The sequence below is a fragment of the Anolis sagrei genome, chromosome 2 (assembly GCF_037176765.1).
Source record: "Anolis sagrei isolate rAnoSag1 chromosome 2, rAnoSag1.mat, whole genome shotgun sequence".
NCBI lineage: Eukaryota > Metazoa > Chordata > Lepidosauria > Squamata > Dactyloidae > Anolis > Anolis sagrei.
In genome coordinates, this window is record NC_090022.1 from 225,865,575 (window position 1) to 225,890,227 (window position 24,653).

Here is a 24,653-nt window from a genome sequence, read left to right on the forward strand (position 1 = left end):
TTCGGGCTATAGGGCCATGTTCTAGAGGCATTTCTCCTGACGTTTCGCCTGCATCTATGGCAAGCATCCTCAGAGGTAGTGAGGTCTGTTGGAATTAGGACAATGGGTTTATATATCTGTGGAATGGCTGGGGTGGGGCAAAGAGCTCTTCTCTGCTGGAGCTAGGTGTGAATGTTTCAACTGACCACCTTCATTAGCATTTGAAGGCCTGGCTGAGCCTGGGAAAATCTTTTGTTGAGAGGTGTTAAGATGTGCCTGATTGTTTTCTCTCTGCTGTTTTGCTGTTGTAATTTTAGAGTTTTTTAATACTGGTAGCCAGATTTTGTTAATTTTCATGGTCTCTTCCTTTCTGTTGAAATTGTCCACATGCTTGTGGATTTCAATGGCTTCTCTGTGTAGTCTGACATGGTGGTTGTTGGTGTGGTCCAGCATTTCTGTGTTCTCAAATAATATGCTGTGTCCAGGCTGGTTCATCAGGTGCTCTGCTATGGCTGACTTCTCTGGTTGAAATAGTCTGCAGTGCCTTTCATGTTCCTTGATTCGTGTCTGGGCGCTGCGTTTGTTGGTTCCTATGTAGACTTGTCCACAGCTGCTTGGTACACGATAGACTCCTGCAGAGGTGAGAGGATCCCTCTTGTCCTTTGCTGAACGTAGCATTTGTTGGATTTTCTTGGTGGGTTTGTAGATTGTCTGTATGTTGTGTTTTTTCATCAGCTTCCCTATGCGGTCAGTGGTTCCCTTAATGTATGGCAGAAACACTTTTCCTCTGGGTGGATCTTCATCTTTACTCTCGTGGCTTGTTCTTGGTCTTGCAACTCTTCTGATGTCTGAGGTGGAGTATCCATTGGCCTGGAGAGCCCAGTTGAGGTGGTTCAGTTCATCTTGGAGGAGGTGGGGTTTGCAGATTCTTTTTGCACGGTCTGCCAAGGCTTTAATGGTGCTTCTTTTTTAGGGCTGTGTTGTAACTCTGCTAATGTAATTTGTAAATTTACAAATTTCTGACACTTCACTTAATGTTTATTTTATAATAACTACATTAATTTAAACAAAAGAGCATAGCTTTCTTGCTTTAAGTGTTACTCCTAATCCGTTCTAACTTTTCCTTTTCTACTCAGCATCACATTTTGGCATTTGTTAGTTGAGTGCTTCTCTTCACACTCAAGCAAAATCTAGTTATGGGTGGCCTATTAAAAATAAGACAAAACCAAGTTAACCATTCCAAAGATTTTCCACAGATATTTGTTCAATATTAATACAACATTTTGTTTGCTTTGTAATTAGAAAGTTTAGTGCTTTTTATTAATGACTGTTAAGTCAACTTCAACTTATGGCATCCCTTTGAATGAGAAAACTACATCATCTTATCAACAGTGTTGCTCAGGTCTTGCAAATTCTAATTATTGTCTCACTGTAGTAAATATTCTCTGAAGAAAAATGACACCACTAGCTGTGGAAAGGCAATGTCCATTCCTTATGTAAGAGCAGCTCTTTTGGGTCCATCAACACAAGCATCCTGTTTCCAGAAACAGCAGGCCAGATGCTTCCGCAAACTTGGCTAACTCAATGCTCAATTACTTATGAACAAATTAAAAAGCACCAGACTCTTGTGGGACATACTTCTTACTTCCCCTCATTGTCAAAAGTGTCTGTTTACTGCTTCCTGTCCTTTATCCAGCTCCTCTTATCCTCTGACTAGTATGTTTACTTTTGAGCTTTTAGTGAGGGACCTTGTGGGGGTGGGGTGGGGTGGGGGTGGAAGTCCAAGTACAGGTTGAAAGTATTCCTTATCTAGAATTCTAAAATCCAAAACACTCCCAAATCCAAAATTATCCATGTGAGCACCTTTGCTTCCTTGTGGTTAAATGGTTAAATGTATACAAACTTTGTTTCACACCCAAAATTATTAAAAATTCTGTGTATAAAATTACCTTCAGGCTATATGTGTAAGATATGTATGAAACATAACTGAATTTTCTTAGAATTGGGGTCTCATCACCAAGATATCTCATCATGTATATGCAATTATTCCAAACATTTCAAATACGGAATACTCAACCTGAATATGAACTCGTATAGATCTACCTTTGTGATACTCAATGGGGCATTCTGGTGGATCATGTCAGATTGCAATATCACTAGTTCTCTCAGTCTGGTCTCATCAGACACAGTTGGCTCTCCAATTTCTCAAGGGTTAGGTGCACAGGACCTAATTTTTTAACCCCCCCCCCTCTCTCTAGGAATCTCTAGGTCCCCCAACAAGCTGGAAGATAACCACAGAGTCAGCTAGAAGGTCTAGAGATGTCCTGAGAAAACATATTTATCAAATATGTGAATAATCAAATTCACAAAAGTTAAATCTACAAACGTGGAGGGCCTATGGGGTTCAAAATATCTGTCAAGCAATAACTATGAAAACAAATAACAAATTAAAAGACAAATGAAAAACCCACTAAGGACATCTGAATAAAATAAAACTATTTGGTTAATTAATTAATGCTCCAGCTTTCCCCTTTTGCAAAGTTCAAAAGTAATAATAACCCTGAAAACTAATTTCATTGAAACAATCCCTTTAAACCAGTGGTTCTCAACCTGGGGTCCCAAAATGTTTTTGGCCTACAACTCCCAGAAATCCCAGCCAGTTTACCAGCTGTTAGGATTTCTGGGAGTTGAAGGCCAAAAACATCTGGGGACCCCAGGTTGAGAACCACTGCTTTTAACCATAAATCATCCTAACACAGTGAAAAGTATATTCCATGCAGGGAGTGGGACAGTTTGGTTGGAAAGTAGCAGTGTTAAGTGTTAAGGTTCTCTACTGAAAATAGACCCACAGCTTGGATTTCTTTAGCTGCCACGTAGCTACCTTGGCTGTCCACACAAGGAGTCAACACTGCTATTATAGATACAAAAAGCAACAGTAACGTTTGCACCACAGCATTACCAAGATCCTACCTAACTATTAATTTTGGAAACACTATATACCTGTATTTTACAGAGATCAACTGCAGATCTACTTTAGATTTAGAGACATGGTAAGAAAGCCGTAACAATTTCCCCCAAGAATTCAAGTTAATGTTACTAGTCACTACATCTGTCCATTAATTATATTGGAAGTTACACTGGAAGCATATTAGATAACAGATGAGTAATATACATATTACTGGAAATTCTTCCAGAGCAATCTCCAGTGAAAGGAAAAAAAAGTTGTTAAAAATCAACCCATCAACAGGGCTTGTTTAGAAAGCTTTTACAGCTGATTGTTCTTTAAGCTATTAACATACCCTAACATGAGCTAAATATTTACATGCTGTTGGTACTCTGTTAGTACCATAATGGTCTGTCACACTAGGAATTTCACTTTCTCATTGGAAAACATACACTAGCCAAAGAAAGAAGTAAGTGCATATTTCAAGAAGTTAATTTGAAATATCTTTTGGAGACATTTTCCAAGATAATCCATGATGCAATGTGGTAAGGTACTACCATAAGGATGAAGAAGGCATAGCAACACCAGGGCTTTTTGTGGCCCCCATGGCAAATCTTCTCGCTGAGGTCCATGGACATGTTTGTCATATTTCTGGCCCACTTCTGGGCCATTTTCAGATAAACGATTTCCAGTTACTTCCTGTTGCTCCTGGACTTAAAATGACAGCAGGAATATCTCCCATTCCTCCTAGAAGGTGTTTGTCAGCATTTGAGAACCAAAATATTTTACAGTAGGTGGGATCTCCAAGATCTCCTGGGATGAGGTCTACTGTGGCCTTCTAGCCTCCCTCAGTTTTCTTCCACTTCAGTAGTGTACGGAAGAAATCATTAGAGCTTTATGACACATAATTTCGTATACCTAGTGAAATTACAAATTTCACTACGTTAAAGCAATATCAAATGCTGCAACTGTAGTTGGAAACACACAAACTTTTCCTTTATAATACAATTGTTACTGTTCATTAAAACTGGACAGTAACAAATGTATTATAAAGGTAAAGGGTTTGTCCATTAAAACTGGACAACACGTCCTCTCCCACAGCACCCTTGAAGCTCTGGAATGTGTTGCAGGAGGCAACTAGCAGATATATTTTCTTGTAAATAATTAGGGTGCTCCCAAATAGGGCTCATAACCCCGAGCCATGTCAGATTTTTACCTGGGGGATCCAAACAATGCCTCAGGTAAAAGTGAAAGAATTCAAGACAAAATCCTCTCTGCAGGTCTCCTGGAACATATCAATGGCATGCCAGGAAGCGGTGGAGGGGGGTGCAGGGGTGATCCCACCCCTTGCCTCCTGGCACATCATTGGTACATTCCAGGAGGCCTGCAGAGAGGCCTAATGGCAACACACTAAGTCAGGGGTCTTCAAACTAAGGCCCGGGGGCCGGATACGGCCCTCCAAGGTCATTTACCTGGCCCTCGCTTGGGGTCAACCTAAGTCTGAAATGACTTCAAAGCACACAACAATCCTATCTCATCACCCAAAAGCAGGCCCACACTTCCCATTGAAATACTAATAATTTTATATTCGTTAACATTGTTCTTCATTTTAATTATTGTATTGTTTTAAGTGGTTTTTTGCACTACAAATAAGATATTTACAGTGAGCATAGGAATTCATTCCTGTTTTTTTCAAATTATAATCCGGCCCTCCAACAGTTTGAGGGACTGTGACCTGGCCCTCTGTTTAAAAAGTTTGAGAACCCCTGCACTAAGTTTTCCTTCATTTTTAAGGCTTTGGGGAGGGAGGGGTTGGCCTGATGGGGACAGGCAATGGGCAAAGGAGTGGGTTTCTTAAACCTGCTTCGAAGGGGGATTAAGTATATTCTGGAAGGGCCCTTAGGAAGCTGTGCATATCTTATCTAGGCATCCTTCTGGGTGCTGAACTGGGTTTTATTGCCCCTGGTTCCAGTAAAACATCCATGATTTACAGTTGTTTTGAATGCTGCATAAAGCAATTGGGACAGGTTGGCTATTCGAAAGAACTCCACTCCACACACACAAAATATTTTAAATCAGTGAGCTGAACACATTACTTACTTCGATGATTTAAAAGAACAATCTAACATTTCATATATACACATCCTGAGGTTTTGGACTATAACTCCAGAAACTGCTTGACACAACTGTTTCTCTTAAGAAATTTCAAAAGACAGCAGTGTTAAACTGCACACATTTTTCAAAAAATTATTTTTCAAAAATTTAGCAGGTGACTGTAGAGGCCGATCCTTTATTTGCATGTTCATTTGAAGAAAGGACATTGATTTTCAGGTGGAAGGTTGTTCCAACAAGGGTTGGCTTGAGATGCCTTCCTTTTGAACAGTTTTGCCTTTTTTACCCTCCATTCATGCCTCTTTGAATTCCACAGCATTGTTGGTAACAGCTGACCTCCAGTTAAAATGCTTGAGGGCCAGGGCTTCCAGTTCTCTGTGTCTATGCCACAGTTTTTAAGGTTAGCTATAAGGCCATCTTCACATCTCTTTTCCTGTCCACCAATATTTCATTCTCCATTCTTGAGTTGAGAGCAGAGTAACTGCTTTGGGAGACGGTGACTGGGCATTTGGACAACGTAGCCAATCCAACCGAAGTTCATGGCGAAGGATCATCACTTCATTGTTGATGGTCTTTGCTTCTTCCAGAATGCTGACATTTGTCTATCCATCTTCCCAAGAGATTCACCGCTTTGAGTCGCCTGAGGGCTGAGAAAAGTGGTATATAAATAGAGTAAATAAATAATTTTTTGGATGCAACAATGATAGAATCGTTCCAGAAGTTGTGTGTCACATCTGTAGACAGTTTGCAAGGATTCTTGCAAGGATTTTCCCAGCGAAGGTTAGAAGGAAGATACCTTGATTGTTTCCACAGTCTGTTCTTTCCCCCTTTTTGAAAAGGATGAGGATGGTGGCAGTTCTGCAAGCCCATCCCTGGTTTACTGTTGAGGGATTTGTGAAAGAACCTCTTCGGCCACATCGGAGCTGCAGGAGGTTATGGCAGGTCCTCTTTCCAATGTTGTGCAATTGATTTTTATCTTTCAGAATTTTGGTTCCATTTGATGAATGTAGAAGGTATATGCTGTAATTTGTTGGGTCATAGAAGTTGTGCCCCAGTCATGGGACACCTTTTAACCCAGACACCACGCAGGGACAAGAGAATCCACTAAGTAAAGTTTATTTCAAAAAATATAAAATATAAGAAAAAGCATAATACAAAGAACAATAAAATATCCAAAAGACATATCCAAAAACTCTGAAGTTGAGGAATGTAGGTGAAAATCAGTTTCATGAATCAAACTACAGGAATGCACAAACTTCAAAATACACTTTGAGGCAATACAGTGAAACAAGGCAAAATCAATGAACTTGATCAAAATTATATCCAGAACAAAACAGAATAAACCAGACCAAAAACCATGAAGACATGAACAGCAATGAAAATCCAGAAACTTGAAACTTAACCCAGAAAACCTGAACATGACCCAAAATCCAGAAACCTGAACACTTGAAGGAAGAGCATAGAACTTGTATAGCTCTATTATGTCACCTGTTAAGTCACCACACCATGGTAATGGGACAAGGGGGAATCAATGCAAATTAGGCAAAATAAATTGAAAATCGAAGAGGCAAGAATGCAAAGCTTAAAGATGGACAAAAGCTTTAAATCCATAGTTATTAAGTTATTAATGGGCAAACTGGCATGCAACTTAAAGGATTACATTGAAGTTTATGCAAAACTTTCCTCCGGTGTCTCCATTCTTTCTGGATTTTATTGTGAGCACTCAAACAAAAAGATAACATCTCTCCCTTATGTGGGACCTCTAAATTGTGCAAAATTTAATAGCCCATAAAATTAATTTTCTGTTGCAGATATAAGAGACTGCATTAGATTTCTTATTAGAATGAAATAATTCAAAGTTATCTTAATAATGCCAAGAACTTAATACTCAATTTTCACAACTGCTGGATGGATAACATTTATCTCAACTCATCAACTCAACTTCAGTTACCTATTGATGTTTGGTTCATAAATTAAGTTCACTGGTAAAAATCCCTTTTCACTTCAAATTGGTCTACAAATGAAAATACAATTACGCTAAATGAATCTAGTATTTAGTATAGAGTTAGTTGTTTTCAGTGTAATATTTTCATATTAACAATATATAATATATATATTCCTGTATTAGTCGACCTCATGTGTAAATTGAGGGCAGGTTTAGGGGACAAAAATACAGATTTTGATATGACCGTTGATAAATTTCATGAAAAGGGGAAAGCACCAGAGCTGCCCCAGAGAAAGGGATGGTTCCTTTTATATATATAAGAGTTAATGTACAGCATTTACACTGTCCCGGTTTTTGGGGGTCAATTTTTGACCAGTTTTAAGACTTCTATGAAGTATTATCATTATAGTTGTCTAATTATATTTAATAGTTAGTATATACTTTAGATTTAAAAAGCCACTTCTTTGAAAACTAGTATTCTGTGCCTATTTCCTTACCCCTCCCCATAGCCCTAAGTCTGAGAGTCATAATTAAAGCAAAACAAGGCATTATGGCATCCTTCCAAGTTTCTGTGCTCAAATTCATTTTGGCCTTATAAGTCGGCAATCATACCAAGGAAATCTTTTGTTTGACTTCCTGGCTGGCACGAAGTTACCCAGAAATATGGGTTGGAATAGCTCAAGTAATTCTATTTCACCACCCTCCCATCAGAATTTTTTTTAAAAAAAAACCTGCCGTTGAGATTACAACAATCTAACAAATTTATATACTCCATCATATGGCAGAAGACAGAACAGAGAGGAAAGAAAAGAAAGAAACAACTGTCTTGAACTCATACATATTTCTTACACAGTATGCCAGGTACTGTTTTCCCTTTCCTGTTTTATAAAATGTGCGCACACTTTATGCAGCTTCACATTACAAAAGCTTGCTCAACGCTGAGCTATTGGCAAACAGCTCAGAAATTCTGCAGGGCATGAGAATGAGCCGTCTCGGCCACTGAAATGAACAGCCATAGCCTACTAATGCGCCCTACAAAGGACTCTGTGGCTGAACTTAATGTGAAATCTAACATTGTTGAGTGCCTACAAAAGTGTGTGCCATTACACAAGGCAACTTAAAACAGTTCCCCAAGGACAGAATTACCATGAAAGCAGCACTCAATGAAATGGCATGTTGCAACTAATTCAGCAGGAATCATATGTGAAAAAATCCGAGCAAGGATCACACATTTTAGAAACCGTTCCTGCTAACACAGAGACTCCATCGAAAATGTTCAATAAATTCCCATATACATACATACATCTGTGCATGTTTTCAGGCACAAGTTGAAAAAGAGGTTATTGACTCAAAGACATCGGCAAGATAATAGGCAACTATAGGTAACCATGAAATAACAATGGAAACAGCACTCCATGAAATGGCATATTGCAACTACAGTATGAAGAATAGCAAGTGCATTCAGAATGCATTTGCTTCTAAGCTACAGAACTTTAGAAGCTGATCTTAAGATTTTAGTTTAATGCATATAGAATTTACTAATATATTTTTTTCATGGTGAAATCGCCTTAATGTAACAGCTGAATTCCTCCTAGTTTGTTACATAATTGCAAATGCTATACTTGTGATAAGAATACTAAGTGGAAAGACATGAAACAAATAGTAAATATTCAGCCAAAGCCCAAACCATATATCAAATTTAAGACTTTTTTTTACTACAAAATGCCATCCTATACAAAATAAATCTGAGTACCGTTCTTACAAAAATTGAATATTCCCAGTGGAAAATGTTAGGTGATGTTTGTTCATTGCCATGGTATCCTAGTATATAGTCTCATGCAGCTTTTATGTCTGTGCCTTTTTAAACAACTGTTTGTCTGAATGGAACAAGGATTTCTCTCCAACCCCCACTTCTCTCTCCAGTTCCGATTCCTCAAGCCTAATATAGTCAACATTCAATCTGCATTCATAGCTGTACAGGCCTGGAGGCAGACTTCAATGCTCTGCCCAGAATGAAGTTCACATCCTGGGGATCTGTTTTTAAGGGACAGTAATATTTCTGCTTTCTCATTTCTACTTCAGGAACAAATTTCTGTATACTAACCCTGTGACAGAAACATGATGCAGACATAATTTTAGGGCACTTACTAAGGTTGGCATTACTAATTACTTCCTAAGGCCTGAAGTTCAAAGTTCACAAATCTACAAAAAAAAAAAAACCCTCAACAAGCAAAACTACTACAGACACTTATATTCAAATGTCTAATCCCACATGCACATACATTTACACAATATTTCCCAGGACGTCTTCCAATTAATGTAATTTTAAAATGTGAACACCTAGAGTAAGGGGTTAATTTGAACTCTTGCCCATTTGGCTTGCACTTGGCACCACAATAACTTTCCCATTGATGCTTCTAACATGAAGCAATCCTGTTTTCTCATTACCTTTTGTTATTTAGACTTCACTGTACTAGTTGCATTGCTGCTTTAATTGATTTGGATTGCTTATATCCACACCTATCCATGCACAAACACAAAAAATCCCATCACATTTAATAATATGGTAGACAGACATGTCTCACCAAATGATCACTGTCTCACTAAGGGAAAGCAGTCATATGTCACATATGCAATTGCTAGGTCTCAGGACCTAGTGCGTCTTCTCCAATCCTTAAGGTAAGGAGAGGTATCTCAGAATAAGAGTAGTGTCTTCAAAAGTGTTCATGCATACATATAACTTCTTCATTTGCTAGACTATTTTTTAAATTTAAATGGTATGCTTTGTTCAGTGGTGACTGATATTTAATGTACCATGCTTAATGACATCACTAGGGTCCATCTCCAAGATGCATGGTTCTAAGGAGTTCATCCTTGGTCTTAGGATTTTGCTCCTGAAATCTCACATCCCGTTGACATTCCTGACCTGGCAACTCTATTCACACCTTGAACAAAGGAAAGGATTCCCTCAAAACTGAACAATCTAGACATCTTGAATTGCATTCCCACCCTGGAAGGAAGTACCCATAGTCTACCCTCATCTCACAGTTCTCAATGGAGAAGACAGAAAGGAAGGGTTACTCCAGCAAAGTGGAGAGTTACAGTAAGGCTCCCAAAAGGAGAGGCCTTGATGGAGTCTTGTCAATGTCAATTGATCAGAAGTGGGCAAAATGTACCCCAAGGCTCCAGGTATTTAAAAAAACTGACAAAAGATACGTTACTTTTCTTTTTTACCCACAAATGTCTTCTGGGGGGTCGGTTTTGCTTTGTTTTTTAAATCCCATGGGTCATTTATGCCCAAGGGATGCCCCTTTTAACAAAAAAAAAAATTCCATTCATGTCCTGTACTCCATAGCTCCAAGGAGGATGTTTGAGAGCAATTTTTTTTAAAAAAAATGCAGTGGCACATAGTGTGAGGTGGAGGCTAATGCAGCTCCTGGGCCTTCTGTAGTTGTCCAGACAAATGTCAGCATGCTGGAAGTAGCAAAGACCACCAGCACTGAAGTGATGCTCCTACACTATCAACTCTGCTGGACTGGCCACGTTGTCCGAATGCCCGATCACCATCTCCCAAAGCAATTACTGTACTCCCAACTCAAAAATGGGAAATGTAATGTTGGTGGACAGGAAAAGAGATTTAAAGATGGGCTTAAAGTCCACCTTAAAAACAGTGGCATAGACACCAAGCCCTGGGAAGCCCTGGCCCTTGAGCACTCTAACTGGAAGTCAGCTGTGACCAGCAGTGCTGCAGAATTCAAAGAGGCACAAATAGAAGGGAAAAGGGAGAAATGTGTCAAGAGGAAGGTGTGTCAACCCTACCCTGACCAGGACCACCTTCTACCTTGAAACCAATGTCCTCTCTGTGAGAGAACATGCAGATCAAGAATAGGGCTCTACAGCCACCTTCGGACCCACCGCCAAGACACTATACTTGGAGGACCTTCATCCTCGAGCTACGAGGGATTGCCTAAGTAAGTAAATAAGTATACTTGTGTTGCAGTGGTCCCAGTAAAAGAACAATGTTTTCCCAGACACCCCACCCAAGCTGATTACAAATGTACAAGCCATGATTCCATGACATAGCTGGATTGATGACCATTAAAAGCCCTTATGGAGGGTGGAGTTGCCCTCTTTACTTGCTGATGCCATCGTTAGAACCCTTACATAAAGTGAAAACAAATAAACCCAAACCCAAAAACAAAACAAAACAAAAAAACCTTGTTAGTGAAGATGGCAGTAAAATTCAAATATCTGTTTAAGCTTAAAATGGAGGAAAGGACACCTAAGAAAGAAAAGAAAATTGCTATACCAAGAGAAATTCAAAAAGCAAGGCTTGGTTTTGCTATTTTCTGTAATATTTTATTATGCTATTGTATATAATGGGACTTGACTAGCCATGGATTTAGTATCCAAATGAACCATGCTCCAGAAGATACCAAGGTCCCACTGTACTTTACTAAAAGTGAGACCATAACTAAAAGGTATGCTAGTTGTTGTAAGGGATGAGAAACAGGTAGAAGCCTTCTGTGCAATTGAAGAAGCCTTTTGGGGGCCACATTTTAACAAATGGGGAATCACAATTGAAGGCGGTAGAAAGGATGAAGTGAAATAACTACAATGGAATTAGGGCAGGGAGGGAGGGAGCAAATATGTCTGAGTTCAACACCCTTTTCTTCCCCTCCTTGCTCTCTGTTCTTCTGCCACCAGAAAGAAAGGTATGAATTGAAAAGTACATTGGAGGTAGTTTCAGGAGTTCAAGCAATCAAGAGCAAACACAATTTCTTCGGAAGTTTTTTTATGAGTCTCTGGCAATTACTGGTAATACATGAGGGCAGCTACATTATGACAAACCACATCATTACTGGTAATAGTAAATCATGCAACATTTGGAGAGCAGCCATTAATTTAGTTAAAAAATGAAACAAAAAGCTCTAGATACAAACTAACATCTCACTTCCTTTACTCAATCTCCAGTTTTAGTCTAGCTGCTAACCAATGGCTACAACATGTTAGTACATTTATTGGCTTTCATCAGTACCATCTAGTGCTGGGGTTCTCAAACCAATGCCTGTGGGCCGGATGCGGCCCTCCAAGGTCATTTATTCGCCCCGTGGTCTAAACTTTAGACTTAGGGTCACTCTAAGCCTGAAACAACTTCAAGTCACATAACAACAATGACAACCTGAATTTACTTGACTATCTGATCAGCCAAAAGCAGTTTATGTTGGTAAGTTTATGTTGGTAAAATTTGTTCATCATTTTAAATACTGCATTGTTCTTCCATGTTTTTGCAGTACAAATAATATATCTGCATTGTGCATAGGAATTTGTCCATGTTTTGCTCAAAATATAGTCTGCCCCCCCCCCCCCAATAGTCTGAGGGACAGTGAACTGGTCCTCTGCTTAAAAGGTTTGAGGACCCCTGATCTAGTGAGTTAAAGAGGAACAGATTACAATACTGGAACAATTCCAGAAGCAGGGTACTCTTTGTGTACATATAAGAGGTATTGTAGGAATACAGACAGAGAAAATAAATAAAGATAAATAAAGATTTCTAACCAGGAAATAAATGAAAAAGTATAATAGATGGCAGCACAAAAATCTTCATGTCTGAATCCATGTTCGATTCTACAGCTTGATGAGATAATTACCCTGATGCCATGCTTTCAGCTTACTCAAGTAACACACACACAATGTTATCACTGTGACTCAGGAATAAGAAGCTGTACCTTTCTCCTTTCGTCCTGACCTATGAATTCCCAACCTTTGATCTCCTGGTTTTGGGGTACTTCAACTCCCACAATCCCCAGCCACCCTAGCCAACTGTCATTCTGGGAGCTTTCTTAGTACTACATTTAGAAGACTACGCTATTTCCTCCCTAATAATCTCGAACAAGGGTTTGTGCACTCGTTAATAGAGAAGAAATGGAGATTAGATGAGACATCTTAAATTGCCCAATAGAGAAAAAGTAGAACATAAATCAGACCCTGGGGGAGAAATGTGTCCCTTATAATTATTTTCATGAAAGCAATTTGAGTACAATATCTGCAAAAACATGTGTCAGATTAATGGAAACCATACTTTTATTTGTACGTTGATAATGAGATGAAAGGACAAAAAGTTCAATTGCATGAAAACCAACTGAAACTTTCATTGACTCTAGTATTTAACTTGCTTTAGGTGGCAATGTTATAAAAATGCAGATTTATTTGTGGGAATCCTCTCCCGTCTTTTTTTTTATGTGTCACATCCCAAATATATGCGACTTGATTTTGTTTCAGGAGATTTAAGAACAGACTGACTGGATCAGACCAAATCTTTTCCTAAACCTCTTGCTTCCTGTAATTGCAAACCAAGTAACCCTAGAAAGCCTACAAGCAATGCTTGAACTCTAGAGCCCTGTTATATAGAGAATTTTGCCTCTGGACAGTGAGGCTTCATAAAGCTCTCCGGGCATTAATGAAGCTATCCTCCACTAGTTCATCTAATCCTCTTTTTAAACCACCTACACTAATGATCGTGACTATCCCTTGTGGCATTGAATTCAGTCAGTTAATTATGTGTACCATGAAGACATGCTTTATTTTGTCCATCTTCAATCTGCCAATCAATGTCACTGGTAGACTCAAGAGTTCTGGCATTATAAATAATGGGGAGAATGCTCTCCTTTCTCCACAACCTGTATAGATTTTCCAAAAGCTTGACCATTAGTTCTCTTTTTCCAAAACCATTTCACTTTCCTTGTTGACTAGAGATGGTTCTACAGGTCATTAATAATTCTGGTTGCCATTTTTAAAAAACACATCTTCCAATTTTGTGCAATTCACCTAAAATGTGAAAGGTGAGAACTAAACTCCAAAAGTGGCTATATTGGATTTCAACATGAAAATAAGATCCAAAACATGTTTATTCACAAGACAGGCCAGTCTGCCAAAAGATCCCCTTCCAACAAATTTGACCAACTCTTCCAGGTATCCCTTTCCTTGTTAACAAAAGGCAATGATTCCTTGACACAAACATAGCAATTCCTTAAACATCTATTTAAGAGTTTAACGTAAGCCATTCTGAGTCCCCTTCGGGGTGAGAAGAGTGGCATATAAAAGTTGCAAATAAATAAATAAAGGATCTTACTCTGAATAAACTGGTCAAAATGGCAGCTAGAAAGGCAAACACCTGTGGGAGAGAAAAAGGGATTTCCCTGCCAGGCTCCTCCGTCTTCTACATGAAATAACTTGATGTGTTTAGAAACACACCAAATTAAGAAACAAATTAGTGTAGAAAACATTAAAGTATTTAGCCTCAGTCAGGGCAAACATTTTCAGAAATCAATGAAGACCACAACAGGAGCAGCAAAAACTGATCATGACAACTCGGAAAATGAAACTAAACAAGACAGAAAATTGTATAGCAAAATTAGTATTTGATTTTACTTTAGATTTCCTCCCCCATTTTCCCCTTGGCTATTTTTCTGAAAATGGATGCTTTCTAAGTCTTCCTGACACTGTGGAGGAGATGATGATCAGAATGCACAAATACCTTACTTTGTTTTACTATGATATTAATGATTTCTTCTCTTTTCAAATTTAGTATTTTGCCTACCCCTTTAAAATGGTCAAAATGATACATTTTTCAGTTTTCAGAAGCAATGTTTTATTTATATCAAAACCAAAAACAAAATATTTGAAAGTCAATTAGAAATTGCGTAATCATATATAAAACCATTATTTTATGACCAACTCAAATTATGCAGTACACATTTTATATTCTTAAAGTAAATGAGTGATTACTTTTTTTTTCATTTTTCCCCGGGTGAAAGTGTTTATTTCCCCTATGATTTAAAATTTTCTAGAAAATGTGCATATATTGCAGGTGTGTGTGTGTGTATGTGTGCCTTAAAACAAATTCAGCTTAGGTTTCAAGATCAGACAGGAGTTATATAGAGACCCACCATGCTTCAGCTACAGCTACTCAATTCTCCGAAGGTTTTCCAGATAAGTCCTTCATTTTAAATTATCTTTCCATGTTCCACAAAAAGCATAACAGGTTGTTGGGATCTCTCCAATAAACAAAATAAGATTTGCAATGCACTTCTACTACTATAAAAGAAAATTACCACCCACAGGTTGATGATGAAATACAGTAAATTAATGGCATCCACTGAACAATATGTTCAGAGTATTTACCTGGAGCAGAAGTATACCTTCTTAATTTTTATAGAATCCATTCCCATGTAAACATGTTCAGGGTGCATCTTCCAATCATAAAACTATCCATTTAGATGTAAGTCTTGCTGCTTTCTGAGCAGCAAATTAATTTGTATCAATATCTTATCTAAGTTAATATCAAATGCACAAAGAAATCCATTGAATATTCAAACGGGATTCCAGTGAGGTTGCTTTAAGTTTCTATTTCACAATACCACATTTACTTCCTACTAATTGGTGATGGCAGATAAACAAATTGTAGATAAACAGATTTCAGCTATATTTGTTTAACTACCAGTTTGCTGACAATGGTCTTAATCTACCAAGCCTTCTGGGTAAATACTTCAGAAAAAGCTTGTTTAGAGCCCAGAAGACACATATTGAAAGGAATATCGGGTGTCCAGCAGGAGTGTTTTGTGGACGGTGAAGTGTGTATTTGTTAAAACATGAGAAGGAAAGTAGAATAGTGGAATCTTGCCTGAGAATCTGGGAGCCTAATTCCACTGCAAGGCTCTTAATTTTTTAAAAAATATAGCAAACCATATTAAAGGAACACTATTACAAACATAATAGACTGATCTAGAACAAAAAAACACATCCCACACCCAAACATTTATATAGCCAATCATGTTTATTTTTTTACCTGTCTATAATAAAAAAAATCAGATCTTGTATTGTTACACTTGTAATATATGTGTTTCTGCTTAAGTAAACCACATATTTGAAACCCAAGTTTTTAAATCCATGCTTCTCCAATTTCAGATCACTCATTCTGGGTATGTCTGCAGTCTCAATAAAATGGGAAATGGAGAACAAATGCAGCAAACGGTAAACTGTAATGCAGGGTCGCTGCTATATTTGATTTCCATGACAAATGTGGTACAATGCACTGAGATTCCACTTTAACACCTTTACAACAACGAAGCAAGCACAGATATTTATTATTTAACCTGTCCCTCACTGAATAATCCAAATGCACATTGTCCAAAAAGCAAAGATCATTTTCTCTGTAAGATGACGATCTCTTATCCACAGCTCGACCATAAACCAGAAATTACATAAGAAAAAAAACAACTGACAAGCAAAAGCAACCATTGCTATACAGCCACGGAAATGGAAGTCTATAGTTAATTGTGAGTCCATTTTAGCTTAAAACAAACTGTGCCCTGGATTGTACAAAGCAGAGAAAGGCTTCAATAAATCAAGGAACCATTCACGCCTTCCACACATGAAAGCCAGTTTTATAACGCCACGCCTTCCCAACAAATACTGCTGCAGACATTTTTTTTCAGGCCGCTACGCTTAGTCACAATATATCCTTCCGACTTCAGTTATGTACCACACATACCATGCAAACCACTGCCTTGTCGAAACAGAATTAGTCACAGCAAAATTATATTTCCTTAAGGACAACAAAGGCAAAATGAGAGTTCTCTTTATTTGAAGATGCGTCCTGAAAGAGAATAGCCCCACTGCAGAAAACAGCCTCTATTTTCACAGCATAATAAATATCCTTATTACAGACATGCCAGGTTAAGTGTTTGCCTTTAACTAGAGATAATATTTCTTATCATGTGGAAAACTGAAAAAGGCAGCCATTCTTAGGTATATTTAGGCATGGATCGACATGGATCCAAGTGCTCCCCTGACTATTTTAAATGGAACCTTTGGAGGCTAAAAAGAAGGAAGGGATTGGGGAGAAAGAAAGGAAGAATGCAGCATCTTTTAAGAACTGGTTTTTTTATTTTAGCATGAGCTTTTGTGGACACAAGCCTACTTCTTGGTGGGATTTTAATGTCTTGGATATAAAACATACAATTGTGAGAATGGAAAAGAACAGGCTGGATGCAAATAATGTCCTTTACTCCATTTTTCCCCCAAAAGACTGTATAGGGATACAGATTTTTCAGATCTTTACAGTGGTCAGTCAGTGTTGATGTGTGAAAGCAATAAATCTGCTTCCTTGGCTTCCAGTGCCTTATCCAATGCCTGAGCACATTCCTTTTGTCAAATGTGCAGCAGCAATGGCTCTTGCATTAATATTTGTAGCCTGCCATGAATCCATGTCGTTAGCCACACGTTTGTAAATGGGTTGGAAATGTGTAATTACAGTTCAAGCCAGCTCTCTCCCTTTGTTATTTCCTTGTTCAAGGACTGCCACCTGTAAATACCTTCTTCTCCAGTGAGATTGAAATGATCTGCAACATGTGTTGGGGGAAACTATAAAGGAGAAGGAGGCAGCCTCTTTGAGGTATGAGCCCACCCCCAAGAACAAGGCACACCTTCACTCCTGTCACCATCCATCCCTGGGGGCAACTTCACCTCCACCTCCTCTCTTCAATTTAGGCCAACCTTGGGAAACAGGAGTTCCCAGCGGTGAACTAGGTTAAACCCTTGTGCCAGCAGGACTACTGACCGACAGATCAGAGGCTCGAATCTGTGGAGAGTGGGTTGAGCTCCCTCTGTCAGTTCCAGCTTCCCATGTGGAGACACAAGAAAAGCCTCCCACAAGGATGGTAAAACATCAAACATCTGGGCATCCCCTGAGCAACATCGCTGCAGACAGCCAGTTTTCTCATACCAGAAGCAACTTGCAGTTTCTCAAGTTGCTGCTGACACAAAATAACAAAAAAAAAAACCCTTGAGAAATGTGTGTCTGTAATGGAGGGGAGAAGAGGGGTGCACATTTCCCTCCTTCTCCACCATACACTAGTGTCTGAATGGCTCTCTAATTCTTCTCCCTCACTTACCAGCTCACTCTCTCTTTCACCCACCCGCTTCCTTTTCTCTCCATTTTTGGCAACTAGCCACTCTGTGTGTCTCTCTCTCTTACACACACACACATGGAGAGCCACCCACTACACTCTGAAGGAGCCATTCGCCTCTACCTACATCTGTTTTGCTTTCAAACAGAAAAAGAGAGGCAACAAACCCAAGGTGAAGGGGGGGGGAAGGGAGTCAAGCACTCATTGGGAACGAGAGGGTGGGAGTTGCAAAGGGAAAGAAAGATGAAGGAGGGGGGAAGGTGGGAGGGGAGAGGGAGGAAAAGGAAGGAAAGAAGGGGGTGGGAGGTGAGAAGGAAAGGAGGAGGAAGGGAAAGGAGGAAGGAAACAAGGGGGAGAGATGGAAAGAAAAGGAGGAGAGAGGCAGGAAGGAAAGGGGGAAGAAGGGAAGGAAGGAAAGAAGGGGGAGGTGGGAAGGAAAGATGGAGGAAAAGGGGAGAGGCGGGAAGGAAAGGGGGAGAACAGAAAGGAAGGAAAGAAGGGGGAGGTGGGAAGGAAAGAAGGAAGCAGGGAAAGGGGAGAGAGGTGGGAAGGAAAGGGGGTAAGGGAAGGAAGGAAAGAAGGGGGGAGGTAGGAAGGAGGGAAAGGGGAGAGAGATGGGAAGGGAAGGAAGGAAAGAAGGGGAGGGAGGTGGGAAGGAAAGGAGGTGGAAGGGAAGGAAGGAAAGGAAGAAGCAAGGAAAGGGGAGGGATGTAGAAAGGAAGGAGAAGGGGAGTGAGGTAGGAAGGAAGGAAAGAAAGGGGGAGGGAGATGGGAAGGATAGGGGGAGGAATAGAAGGAAAGAAGAGGGAGCAAGGTGGCAAGGAAAGGGGAATGAAGGGAAGGAAAGAAAGGGGAGGGAGTGGGAAGGAAAGGAGGAGGAAGGGAAGGAAGAAGGAGGGAAAGGGGAGGGAGGTGGGAAGGAAATGAGGAGGAAGGGAAGAAAGGAAAGGAAGAAGCAAGGAAAGGGGAGGGATGTAGGAAGGAAGGAGAGGGGGAGTGAGGTAGGAAGGAAGGAAAGGGGGAGGGAAATGGGAAGGATAGGGGGAGAAATAGAAGGAAAGAAGAGAGAGCAAGGTGGCAAGGAAAGGGGGATGAAGGGAAGGAAAGGAGAGGGAGTGGGAAGGAAAGGAGGAGGAAGAGAAGGGAACGAAATGAAGAAGAAAGGGGAGGGAGGGAGAGAGGAAAGGGGGAAGAAGGAAGGAAAGAAGAGAGGGAGATGGAAAGGAAAGGAGGAGGAAGGGATGGAAGAAAAGAAGGAAGGAGGGAAGGAAAGGGGAGGGAAGTGGGAGGGAGGTGGGAAGGAAAGGGGTGGAAGGTGGGAAGGAAAGGAGGAGGAAGGGAAGGGGGGAGGTGAGAAGGAAAGGAAAGGAGGGATGGAAGGGAGGATGGAGGGAAAGGGGAGGGTGCGCGACTCGGCGTGGCTTCTCCTTTCTCCCCCCCCCCCTCCTTCGCACACACCTTCCTCCCCCCCCCCCCCCAAGCTGCGGCTGCTGGGCTGTGAATCATCATCGCCACAAGGTTCGCCACTGCGCCGAACCAGGAGCCCAAGCCCACAAGGCTCATGCCCTCAAAGACACATACAAACGCACACACACCACCACCAGGCGACGGTCTTTGCCCCAAGAGCAATCCAAAAGGGAAGCGGCGCCCGTTTCCTGGCTGAGGGGCGGGGAGGCAATCTGGGGCAAAAGGGGGGCGAGGAAAGGGGATACAGAGGAAGGAGGGGGGGTGGGGATGATGCGTGGGGTCTGTCTGGAGGCGCGACTCACCCAGGAGCAGCAGCTTGAGCTCCCTCCGGGCGTCCCTCTTGTCGCGGCGCAGCTGCCTCTCGATCTCGTCGTTGATCCGCCGCGCTTCCTTGGCTTCCTCGCTCAGGCAGCACGCCATGATGGACTCCAGGGTCATGCTTCCCCAGTGGCTCAGGCGCGGGGGCCCCGTCCCCCAAAGGAACACAACCAGGGGAGCCAAACAAGAGAAGGAGGGCCCCTCCTCTGGAGAAGAGAAGGAGGAGGAGGAGAGAGCAAACGCCCTTTGGCTTCCGAGCTCGGCGAGGCAGCGACCCCCTCTGCCGACGCCCTCCTCCCTTTTCCTCTTCCTCCCAATGCCCGGAGACAGCGAGCCAGCCCCGAGGGAGGGGAAGGGGAGAGGAGAGGAGAGGAGGAAGGGAAGGGAAGGGGGAAAGAGCGAGTCCTGGCGCACCCGCGGAGGGAGACGCGCACGGCGCACCCACCGCGCGGGCAAGTCCTGCCTGCCTGCCTGCCTGCCTTCCCTTTCCGCGAAGCCCCCTCGCCCACCTTGGCCCGGCCCTGTGCCTCCGGGCGAGCCTCCGCCTCCTTCCCAGCCTCAGCCCTGCGCCAAACAACAGGGAGGCATCCACTGGGAGGAGGAGGAGCCCAGGCAGGCGCCCCTCGGACCCCGCCCTCTTTCGCCCCGGCCTCCGAGAATCCCCTTCGCAGGGCCAGCGGACGCCCAGGCTGCCCCTCCTGCCTTCCTTCCCTTCCTCCTTGCTTCTTTCCTTCCTTCCTTTCCCCGCCTCAGGAGGCGGACTGTTCGCGCCCTGCCTCCACGCAATCTCTATCCTATCTGTAGGAAATTACAAGCTTCCTAGAAAAGAAGGACGCCTTCCCCGCCTTGGATACAATCACAAGCTTCAGTGGGGTTTGGGGGGCTTTGCCTTCCGAGGCAGGGAAGCGCTTGCTTTTCTCTCTCTTTCTCCCTCTCTCTGCCTCCCCTGCGGAGGGGGGCAAGGCAAGGAGGGCCAGGCTGTGGGTCTTCTGGCGAGAGCGGAGGCCGGAGCCTATCTGTAGCCTTGCCTCGCTCGGCTTCCCGGGCGTGGTGGAGGCAGAAATATGGCGGAGCTTTTCCTGGCTGGCTGGCTGGCCTCCCTCTTTCCGCGCCCCCTCTTCCTCCTCCTCCGCTTCCTTCCCCCGAAGTCAAAGCCTCCCGACCCTTGCTTCCCTCCCTCCCTCCCCACCTTCCTTCTTGCACTCGCAGCCCCCCCCCCCCCCCCCAGACAGGAAAGCAGCCACGATTTGTTTCCCTCCCTTTTGGAAACAAAATAATCCTTCAGGGCAGGGTTTTTTTCCTCCTCTTTTTTTTTTTTTTTTGCGCGTGGTTGTTTCATTGCCGCCTCTCTCCCTCCCACCCGTTTCTCTCAGAATTAAGCAAATCACACCTTATGGAAGGTCTTTCTTATTTTTAGAAGGGGGGGGGGAGAGTCAACACAATGTTCAAGGGGCACGGAAATAAAACGGAAAAACAGAGCCGAGGTCTAATGGTACATTCTTGGTCTAGTTTCTGTATGTTAGTAAGAGGCTTCCTGGATTTTAGGCCACTGCGTTGGAGAATTGGATGAGATGTTCCATCTAGATTGGGTTGAATCACATAAAAAGAGGTCTTCCAAATAAAAGCAATCCCTGAGTTACAAACATCCGACTTACAAAAGGAAGGGCCCTTTTTTGTGTCAGGAGCAACTTGAGAAACTGCTTCTGGTGTGAGAGAATTGGCTGTCTGCAAGGACGTTAACCAGGGGCGCCCAGATGTTTCATCATCCTTGTGGGAGGCTTCTCATGTCCCTGCACGAGAAGCTGGAACTGACAGACAGGAGCTCACGCCACTCCCCAGATTCTAACTGCAGGCCTTTTGGTCAGCAGTCCTGCCAGCACAAGGGCTTAACCCATTGTGCCATCCGGGGACTTGGGAGGCTGGTTTGTGTCAGGAGCGACTTGAGAATCTGTAAGTCACTTCTGTTGTGAGAGTATTGGCCATTGGCAAGGACGTTGCCCAGGAGACACCCAGATGTTTTGATATTTTACCATCCTTGTGGGAGGCTTCTCTCATGTCCCTGCATGGGGAGCTGGAGCGGACAGAGGGAGCTCATCGGCGCTCTTCCCGTATTCAAACCTACAACCTGTCGGTCTTCAGTGCTGCCTGCACAAGGGTTTAACATATTGCACCACCAAGAGCTCAGGGGTTGGTGGGTGAGACAACAGGAAGTGAGAGAACGCTATCCTCCCAATGGGAAATTCTCTCCTGGAAGAGTCATGGGAAAAGGTTGTCTCAGGGGGGTGCCTGACTTGACAGCAATACATGTGAAAAAGATCTTGGAGTCCTCGTGGACAGGAAAATTAACATGAGCCAAGAATGTCGTGCGGGAGCTTAAAAACCCATGGGATTTTGGCTGGCATAAATAGAAGTATCATGTCTAGATCCAGGGAAGTCATGTTACCCCTCTATTCTGCTTTGGTCAGACTACACCTGAAATCACACTGTGTCCAATTCTGGGCACCGCAGTTGAAGGGAGATGTTGACAGCTGGAATGTGTCCAAAGGAGGGAGATTACAATCACCAAGAGTCTGGAGAACAAGCCTTATGAGGAGTGGCATAAAGAGTTGGGCATGTTTAGTCTGCAGAAGAGAAGGCTGGGAGGAGACATGATGTCCATGTATAAATATGTGAGGGGAAGTCATAGAGAGGAGGGAGCAAGCTTGCTTTCTGTTGCCTTGGAGACTAGGACACAGAACAACTGCTTCAAACTACAGGAAAGGAGATTCCACCTGAGCATTAGGAAGAACTTCCTGACTGTGAGAGCCGTTCAGCAGTGGAACTCTCTGCCCCAGACTGTGGCAGAGGCTCCTTCTTTGGAGGCTTTTAAATAGAGACTGGATGGCCATTTATCGAGGGTGTTTTGAATGCATTTTTCCTTCTTCTTGGCAAGGGGGTGGACTGGATGGCCCACGAGGTCTCTTCCAACTCTATGATTCTATGAACTGCACAGCGAAAACCCATTTTCTTCAATGTTTCAGAACTGGAAACCTTCAAGCTGGGCAAAGGCTAGAGAAGGATGTATAAAGATTGTTTAGGCAGAATGTAAGAAGAGGGTTGCTGCCAACCTGCCCTTTTACCTTTAACAGCAGCAGGACCTGCAAAAAGTCAGAAGTTTTCACAACATAGAAAATAAACATCACCTGCCTATGTCAATGTATCATGTGCTGTGAAAAACACCAGGGAGAGGTCAAGGAATAGCCAGCTCGTTCCATACTCGGAGACATCCTGCTTCTCACACTGTCTTGCTTGACAAATAGTTCTGGAGACCTTGAAAGCTTGCACAGACTTTGTGCCCATTGCTTTGGTCAAAGCAGTACTGGTTTGTAATACAGATTTGGGACCTACATAACTGTCAATACTTTTTCTATGTTGTATATAGGTTCTTGCTGTGACAGATCTAACACAAACCTATCTTCTTTAAGGGATCCTATGTATTGTGTAAATCCTGTTGTTTTCAGTGGCATGTAGTGTGGAATCTACATTCCCCTAGAATAACTGGACTACAGCTCCCATCATTCTTCTCAATTGGCCTTGTTTCTGGGTCTAATGGAAATGAGTTGCCATGGAGTGGCCCAAATGGGGTTCCAGTGCAAAAATAAAAATAGAATCATTCCTGGTGTTACAAAAAAAGGCATCACAAACCAGACATGGAAACGTTATCTTCCAATTTTCTTTTCTTCCTTTAAGGCAGTAGTTCCCAATCTTTTTTTGACCAGGGACCACTCTCCAACATTAGTACCAAAAGGGTTACAAATCAGTTTTTGGTCAACTTTAGATCTGGTTTGGTTATTTGGGGTGCTGAGTCAGAAAAGTGCATTGGATAGACCACATCAGCTGTAGTTTTTTTATACAGAACATATGCCATCCAATAGTCGCTATCTGCTCGCCCACAAAAAAAAAAAAAATTAATAAGCCTCAGCACTATAAGAGGGTCTTGCGAGACAGGTCGCTCTCGTTGCAATATTGTAGTAATGGTGAGGCCACGGACCACATTTTAGTTGTTGTGGACCACTGGTTAGGAACCACTACTTTAAGCCATCCGTAATATTGCACTTGTTTAATCCATATGGAATTTACTTTTGGTAAGCGTTCCTCTAAATATAAAAAGAATTACTGTTAGGGATTCTTCAGTTTCAAGGAGCAAGCCAACATTTTAATCGGTATTTGTGCTTCGATAGTAGTTTTTTTTTTTTGCAGACATTAATGAGGGCTGAAGTTCATTTCGTCCTGCAAAATGTTCATTTACTACTTTCAGTTGCAAGCTGTGGTTAAGATACAAAGAGACAATCCCTATCTTTGTCTAGTTCATTAGAAATCACAAGCATGTTTGGTTTAGTTTTTAAAAATAAAATTGTATCTACAAATTACCCTTCTAGGATGATACCAAGAAGTAATTTTCCTATGCATTGAATGGCTTTCCTGAACTTTTATATGATGCTTCCTCTCTTCTTCTCAAAGTTCAGTTTTTGAAATGTTGACATGATTTTACATCCTTGGTTTTGGAACTGCATCACCCACATTCCTCCCTTCCCTTCCTACCCCCACTTTTCTAGCCTTCCTTTATGTCATTTGATTCATTGTCTATTTCAGATTAAAGCATCTTGTGACTTTTTTGCCTGTATAATTGTTAGGTGCTATGTACACTGCTGGTACTGATAGAATATGAACAATATTATGAAGATAGGCAATAAAGCATTATGCTTTTTCAGTGGATTCACATGATTGTGTTTTCACACAAAGATGACAACTATGGCAATAGCTTGTTGTTAAGAAACAGCCTCACCATTTATGTCAAGACTGACTCTTTAGGGTCAGCTTGGGACTTCATGGCCTCCATGACAACCATGGAGATATCTCCAATAATAACTAGCCAGAT

General features: G+C 41.9%; 1 protein-coding gene across 2 annotated transcripts in view; it reads right to left on the bottom strand.

Annotated features, from left to right (window-relative positions):
- The window catches only part of LOC132767334 (guanine nucleotide-binding protein G(q) subunit alpha), a 113,160-nt gene extending 92,308 nt beyond the window's left edge, over positions 1 to 20,852 (bottom strand). The window contains exons 1-2 of one of the 2 annotated variants that reach the window (XM_060762165.2): positions 20,245 to 20,852; positions 19,720 to 19,941 (exon numbers count right to left, since the gene is read on the bottom strand). In XM_060762165.2, the coding sequence (XP_060618148.1) occupies positions 19,720 to 19,855 (136 nt within the window). In that variant the 5' untranslated portion in view covers positions 19,856 to 19,941; positions 20,245 to 20,852. Of the gene's footprint in view, positions 1 to 19,719 lie in introns of both variants that reach the window. The other variant, XM_067464438.1, reaches the window with a different exon arrangement.
- Between the last annotated feature and the right edge of the window lie 3,801 nt (positions 20,853 to 24,653).